Source organism: Hakea prostrata, chromosome 8 (assembly GCF_041222555.1).
Source record: "Hakea prostrata isolate BN-2017 chromosome 8, UWA_Hpros_2, whole genome shotgun sequence".
Classification (NCBI taxonomy): Eukaryota; Viridiplantae; Streptophyta; class Magnoliopsida; order Proteales; family Proteaceae; genus Hakea; species Hakea prostrata.
Window position 1 is genome coordinate 1,198,170 of NC_142607.1, and position 8,339 is coordinate 1,206,508.

The window sequence follows — 8,339 nt, forward strand, 5'->3', positions numbered from 1 at the left end:
GTCAGTTCTGCCAGCAGGAGCAAACCCATCAACCAGAGTTTAAAATTCATTAAATCTGTTGAACTGTAGACATTTTCCTTGATTATGTTTTTGCTTTGCCTACACTGCAATCCTGCTATTCCAGTCTTCTGTTAGAAGTTAGATCTATTCGGTCTTTTGAAGATTAGATTACATTACCTTTTCATCTTCAAGAAGCTCAATAGAAAGTTCAAGAAAAGACTCAGAAAACCAGAGTAAGCAGTAACAGAGATCTAACAGCAGAAAATAGGAGCAACCATGGCTTTAAATAACAACTGCTGTAGTTTAGGTTCAATACTTAAAATCTCAAAAAATTACTACTGTCTTTCAATAACTCATATAATCTGCAAATATGATATTAAATATTTATCTTATCAAAAACTAATACATACCAAGGACATATGGATAAGTAATGCACACCCCTAGGACTTGTTAACCCAATACACCCAAAGACCCCATACAGAACAAAACTAATTAGACACTTTAGATAACACTTATCATTTTCTAAACGAACTAATACACTCCTTGAGATTAGGAAAATTATGAGTAATACAACAAATTTTTCCACGTGTCAGTATAACTTGATGGAAATGCTTCAGTGTCATAAGGAACTTATGGCAATTTACTATAGTGTATCAAGTCCCAACAGGACAGATTAGGAACATTCAGTTTGATTAGCAATTTAATCCAGACAGATTTCTACATCACAATCTATCTGTATAAGAAAGCACTAGATACCCATTCGAGTTCTGATTGTCATCATTTTCGCAACTGTAAGCCTAAGACTTGGAATAAAAAATAATATTCAGAAGGATTCAGCCGGAAAAAGAAGAAGAAGAAGCAAGCAAGCTAAGGCAAAATCAAAAGCATGTTAATAAGAAATATGCTTACAACAATGACAACAGCAAGCCTTGTCCCAACTAACTTCGGTCGGCTAGATGGATCCTTGCCTTCCAAGCTCTAATTGAAGCCGTACTAGATATAAGGCCTAAGGCATGCATATCCTTAGGTCTATAACAAGCGCTTTTAATTCCTTCGACTAGATTAAATCAATCCTCCATACAAGGTAATTTAAAGGCCTATGATGGATGTGGCCATGCTACCTTAAACGACTTTTTCGTACCGTATCATTTATTGAAGTTACTCTCAAACCAGCTCTAATATGATCATTTTTTACTTTACCCTTCCAAGTTTTGCCATTCATCCATCTTGGCATCTTCATTTCAGTTACACTGAGTTTATCTATATGATGTTTTTTAACAGTCCAATACTATGCACCAAACATCATAGTTGGTCATACGAGTATCCTATAGAATTTTCCTTTAGAGCTTTAAAGGAATACATTGTTCATACAAAACCCTAGACGCACCTCTCCATTCATCCACCCTATAAATAGATCTTCCTTAGTTTAAAACCTATTGGCTCCAAATATTCTCTCCATAGCTTTAAGTTGGTATCAATCCCTCCTTGTGTTTTGTCTACCAAAACAATATCATCAGCGAAAAGCATACACCAAGTAACCTCATCTTAAATATAATTAATTCAATCATCTATTATAATTGCAAATAACCAAGGTTTAAAGTATCCCACGATACCATATGATACTAGCCAATACGTATCCATGTTTGACCCAGCCGATACGATACATCTCGATACGTCTCTCCATTGAATTACACTAAAATACATTAGCCAGAGCGATACAATACTCGATACAGGACGATACGTCTCTTAAAATCACCTGACTGATACGATACTCGATACCGATACTTTAAACCTTGCAAATAACTATAGGCTTAAAGTTGATCCTTGGTGTATGTTAAGACCCCTTTTTTAGTCTGCAGAATTAAATTTCAGTAGAACAACAGTAATGCTACGCTTTGAATCATTCCATTGAAATCTGATTGCCATTAACAAAGCTTACATTAACACCAAATTGTAATACTGCTGCTCCCTACTCAAAACAGAACAACTACAAGAAAATAACTCTCAAAATCCTACCCGAGAGACCCTGCTCTCCCTAGCAAGCTCAGCTTGCTTTCCACTCCATCTTTTTTCTCCCCCCCCCTGCACTTTCCACATTCCCTATCTTATGTACCCACAATCCTAACAAACTCTTACAACTTTCACCAATCATTCCTTGCCGCGGGGTGTATCTTCTGCATTCCTCTATCTCAACATGGTTGTGGTTGCTCCATACTAATCTGCCACCTGTCATTTGTTGGTTCGGTTGGCCCTGATATTTGCTGGTGATGATCCTATGCTTCCCCTCCTATTCCTCCTTTTGTATACTCGAGTTACCAGGGCTTATCAGTGTAACCAATTGTAATTGAGAATTCACAAGCTTGTCCGCATCACTGAACCATCATACATATCATTTAACTATGAACACATATTTACCTGAAACTATGGTTGTCAAGGTGACAAGGTGAGGCGAGGCGAGGCGAGGAGGGGCAATAGATGGCAACGAACACCAAGGTGACACCTAGCAAGGCGACAAGGCGGCCGCCTAGAAGCGCCCAAGCGGACGCTTTGACAACCTTACTTGAAACATTTTTCTTCTCTCATACTTGCCAAATTAACTCTTTATGGACTCTAAAATGGATTTTTTCTGGTTTAATAAATACCATATGAAGGTCTTTCTTACACTCTCTATACCTTTTGATAAGCCGCCTAATAAGGTAAATAGTTCCCATTATCGATCATTCTAGCATAAAGCCAAATTGGTTCTCTGTAATAGTGGTTTGTAATCTCAAATGGGTTTCAATTACTCTCTCCCATAATCTCATAGTATGACTCATTAATTTTACTCCTCTAAAGTTGTTATAGCTCAGTTACTATTTTTATCTCCCTATTCATTTAACATTTTTCTTATGCTCATAATCATATAAAACAACTTGGCTATCCAAGCTAGCATATAGGTTCCAAAGCTCTTCCATACAATTAGGATTTCATCGGGACTTTGTGCCTTGCCTACTTTCATCCTTCCCACTGCTTCTTTTACTTCGGCAATTGTAATTTCTCATATATATGTGTGAAATTGATAAAATGGTGAATAGTCTTATCTTCGAAGACACAAGTACCTGGAGTATGTTTGGAGTAGGCTAGAGAAATAAACTTCTCGCCTCTTCTTGATGTCCACATGATGTACTAATACCTTACCATTTTCGTTTTTAATACATCTAACGCAGTTGAAATCTCTAATCTTCCCATCCCTTATTTTAGCTATCTTATAAATAGCTTTTTCCCTTCCTTTGTGCACAACTTATTACATAAATCTTCTTCTTCTTTTTTTTTCTTCCCTCCTTTACCATTCCCACAATTTTCTTAGCTTCATTCTTAGGCAACTTACACTTCTGTAAGTCATCTACATCTTTAGTCATTTGTCATGTCTTAAAGCTAGCTTTCTTATTCTTAATGGCTACTTGAACCTCACAATCCCATCACCAAGTCTCTCCATACGAATGGTGTTTTCCTTTCAATTCACATTTGGCACCTTTAACCTCCTTTTTGATACACATAGCCATCTCTTTCCACACCATATTAGTGTCCCCCTAAAATTTCCACTTTCCTTGTTTGACTACTTCATAAGTGAAGAGTTTCAAGCAATCTCCTTTTAAGCACCACCACCTTATCCTAGATTTTAACAATACAAACCTCGAGTATTACTCATCCTTTTCCTACTTGGATAGATAGCATCTGTTTTGAGTTGTTCCAGCCGAATGACTGAAAATTCAAGGATGTGCAAGGTAATGTTCTTGAACAACTATTGTGGAGTTCTTCTGTTCTCGGATAGGTGTTGTCAAAACAGTTCATTCTTTTGTTCTGTAAGAACAAACTGGTGAGAGAAGTGATTTGAAGAACAATTTTTACAGAGCATGTAATGTTCTGTTAGGAAAATAGAAACTTGATAAAATGGTCCCAACAGTGAAAGTCAATCATGACCACCCCTATTAGCCAACCCCTTTACCTTGCTCTCCTACCCTTGCTTGAAAACTATATTTTCTAAAATGCAGGCCATACTTCAAGAACGGTTTTATCAAATGCCCATTTCCAAACAAAGAACTATCTCTTGCACAGAAACATGTAAAAGTTGTTTTACACAAGATACATTCTCCCAAAACAAGAACATTACCAAAAGCATACCAAGATTCTTTATTGTTGAAGGATAGCAACAAATATTCTTTAATGTTAATAGATAGCCAAACCTGAAGCATATTTTATATTTTACAACGCAAAAGATCAACAGAGACCCATATCAGAAACCAATACCTGGAACTCTTTCAAGGAGGAAACGCGACCTTCTAAGGGCATCAGCAATCTCCCTTGGACTACTAAGCCGAATAAGATCACTGAGATCTTGGTATCCAAAGACGGATGGGATGCCATAGCAACCAATGAAGAGAAGTAGCCCTCTAGCATCCACACTGTGGGCTTTGGAGACACCACCTTCACTGATCAACCTTTTCCTCCAAGCAACTGCTGCGACCTCAGCTTCTTCCTTTATCAGGGGATCAATCCCACTCTCAACGCAGTCCGCGAGGAGATAGAGTTCCAACATGAGAACGGAAGCCTGCCTAGCGGGAATCATCGGAGAATCCTTGGTATAGGCTTTGCTACCCTGGAGATAAAACCGACCAATGCAGTCCAATACAAGCTTAGCTGGGTTGGGGGCACGCTTTAGAGCTATAGGAGCTTCTTGACGGAGTTTTGCAATGTCAGACAGATGAGAAGCCATATATTTGCGTAAGCCACGGCTACCCATTGTCTCACATAGCCATTCAAGCTCGGAACGGCATGAATTCTTCGCCGTTTCGCCACCCAGGGACGAGACTTGCTTAAAACTTTCGGTAGAAAATCCGGCTGAATCCGGAAGTGCTGAGCGAGCAGAACCAGAGGCGGTGGCATCGGATGCAAGTATCTCTGGCGGTACTGGCGCCGACAGCTGCAACGCGGTCACGTGCTCCGTACTACTAGACCGCTTAATCTTCCCTTCAATAACATTTTGTATGAAAGAAATATGCCGCTGTAACTCATCCCAACGGCAACTAAACGTAGACAGAGCAGAAGACAGACTACGCAGCTCATCCACCTTTTTGAGAAAAGAGAACTCCCTTTCCTCGACGAATCGTGCAGCTGCGCTATCCATCGGCTCTCCGCCTTCCTGCTTCTCAACTACTGCTGCTGCTGAGTCTGAAGACGTTGCTGCCATGGCGACGGGACTCGTCGTCAAACTTCACCGGGACTCGTCGTCCAACTTCACCGCTACACGAGGAAGACGGGTAAAGTCGCGTCGGAATTTCGTGATGGGCTTGAGCCTCCAGTTCCTAATGTAAGGAGCGGGCCGACGCGTACGGGAACTGAACGTTCTCAAATCTCCAAGTCATCGCTTCCTAGTTCTTAGCCATGGCATGTCCAAACAAACCCTAGCCCTAGAGGGTTTTTTTTTATTTTACTTTTTGGGTGAGGGTGTAAACAAGGAATCCGGATTCTGTGCTACCCCGACGGGTTCCTGACCACACAAACAGTGGGGCCCACGGATGAAATAAAATTTTTATTTTTTTATTTTGTTCCAAAAAGTGTTTTTTACCTAGGCCCCATTGTTTTGTGTGGTCAGGAACCCGTTGGGGACTCCCCGTCGGGGGAGCTGATCCGGACTCGTAAACAAGAAGGTTGGCATCGTAAAAGCCTCATTTACCAAAAAAATATATATCTTGAAAGCCTGAAGTTTGGTGAGGCAAGCAAGATTTTTTTTTTTTTTTTTGAATATGAGGTTCATCCGGCCAGCTTGGACGCAGCACGATTAGGCAAGCAAGTCTTTCTTACAACTAAATTATGTGGGACCTACAAATAAAAGTAACAAAACATTCAAAAATAAATCTCATCACCCTAACCCGTGTGGGGCCCTGTAATTTGTGGTCAAAAGCCATCTGGAGCACAAGGTGCTCTCCCATCAGCGAAGACGATTTGGACTCAGAGGGGTTGGGCAATCCAAGAATTATTTTTTCCAAAGAGTTGTTATGTAGGGAGAAATAGTACTTATATATGTCGTAGGTGATGTTTGAATCCCCCGATCTCCCAAGGAGGTGACATTCTTAAGCATTCCCCTAGCCCTCCATTAGATAAGTAGATTCAGATTCCAACGATTGATCTGATTTTTTTTTCTTTTCCTTTTTTCGGTGTCAAGGTCCGGATGAAGTCCCTAAAGCATGAGTAAAGTTGTGTACATGAAAACCAAAAAAAAAAAAAAAAAAAATGAGTAAAGTTGTGTACATGAAAACCAAAAAAAAAAAAGAAAAAAAGAATGCAAGAATTTGATGATAAGTCAACTCAGATTCCAATGATTGTTCCAATATTTTTTTTCTTTTTGAGTTTTTTTTCAAACTTTGTTTGCCCACTTAAGTTGGGCACAAAATTTTGTTTACCCACTTAAGTGGCCAACATTTCAATTTGCCTAATTTTGTCAACTTGAAGTATTACCAAAATCAAAAAAAACTAAATGCCCCCCCCCCATTCACTGTGTACACACCCATCTTCTTCCTACGCCTCACCAGAAATCCCACCACTGTCGGCGACCTCCACCTCTTCTCATGCCATCAACCACCTTCCCACCTCCATCAGTTCAAAACCCTTATAACAATCTAGATAGAGCAAATGTATCGAGCATCTCCGATATAGGAACCTCTTGCAAGCGGAGAATAGCAGATTCTGTACGAGTCGGCACTCCTTCCGAATATAATTTGATCACCAGAGTAGAAGAAGAATGTGGTAAAGGAATAATATGTATGAGGGTATTTTGGTCATAAAAATTATAATTTGTCCTTAATTAATTTTATTAAATATTTCAGAGGAGGCAGATGCAAAATGTCCATTTATTTGGACCAAAAAATGACATAGATCAAACCTCAGGGGGTCCAAATGAAAATTACCATATATTATATTATGTTATATTGTATTAAAATAAATTACTACCCTTAGTAGTTAGGGACGATTAATCCTAAACCTGACGTGCTGAGCCATCTTCCTCTATTGTTAAAATTAGAATTGGTCAATGCAGGGTTGGTATAGTGGTAAGACCCATACTTTTCAATGGAGAGGTCATGGATTCAACCTTTGCGGGCAACGAAGCTCCTCCCTGAGGATATGATTGAGGTGCTTTCGGATGAACTTCAAATACCCAAGAAAAGGAAAAAATCAGAACCGTGTTTAGTAAATTGTTTCAACAGAGGCAACAGAGGGAGGATACGGTGATACCGTGGAGTGTGTGCCATGTGTTTAGAGACCAGAATGCTTAGGAGACCGTTCCCAGAGCCAACGGCTTGACCAAGACATTGCATCTAATACGGAGTAAATGGTTCGGCGTCCATCGGCCAAATGTCTGGCGACCTCCTTTTTTTTTTTTTATACGAAACTAAAAAGCTTCATTCATGAACTGGAAAGAAAATACAGACACAATTAATAAAAAAAAGAAATACAAAAGATAAATGCATGAAAACATAAGATTCGATCCGACCAGGGAATGAAAAGTAACCAAATGTCATACATGCAATAGACAAGATCATCCAGACTAAAGAATGGTTCGAACCCAATCCCTTAGAATAGTGATTGTAACTCCAAATCTTGTCTTTTTGGTTTTGATACTAAAACCACCCGTATCATGCATTTCTGACTATTCTTCTCCGTACCCATAAGAACACTAATTATTGGAGAAGGAAGAAAAAGTAAATCCCAAAAACGATAGACTGCAAATGAAGAAAATTTTTGTTAACGAAGACGAGGTATAAAGAGAAAACCCAATTCAATTATGTTATTCTCTCAGTGCATCTAATCTTTATTTTTCTCTTTTTCTGTTTAACAAACACAGTACATGAATACACGTTTGTTCCTTTTTTTCTTTTTTTCTTTTTTTGACGGTACTGTTGATTTTAAATCTCGGAATTTATTTCTTAGTGCATGACTTGTAACCTGGACTCGTAAATCATCATTGAGGTTTACAAATTGAGAAAATGTTTCTTTCAGTATCAGCACTGGAAGGAACAGGCTTCCCGAATTCTCATCATAGAATCATTCCGCAATTGCTATTTTTGAATAAAGGGGAAGAAACCGCAAAGGATGTTTGCTACTTTGCTGATCCGCCTTTTTGTCTTACAAAAATTCAGGATTTGACATTTTGGCATTTCGAATCCAAAAAAAAAGAAAACGACAAAATATTGATATTTCATGTTTTTTCTTTTAATGAAAATAATATTATATTTTGACTGCAAAACAGGCGTTAAACATTCAACTGTAACAATCACTTAGCACTATAAAAGTGAAGGAGATAA

General features: G+C 38.8%; 1 protein-coding gene across 1 annotated transcript in view; it reads right to left on the reverse strand.

The window, feature by feature from the left end:
- Positions 1-5,453, reverse strand: part of FRI (FRIGIDA-like protein) — a 50,630-nt gene extending 45,177 nt beyond the window's left edge. The window contains exon 1 of the mRNA XM_089164551.1: positions 4,288-5,453. Coding sequence (XP_089020677.1) covers positions 4,288-5,227 — 940 coding nt within the window. The 5' untranslated portion in view covers positions 5,228-5,453. The remainder of the gene's footprint in view (positions 1-4,287) is intronic.
- Positions 5,454-8,339: the final 2,886 nt, after the last annotated feature.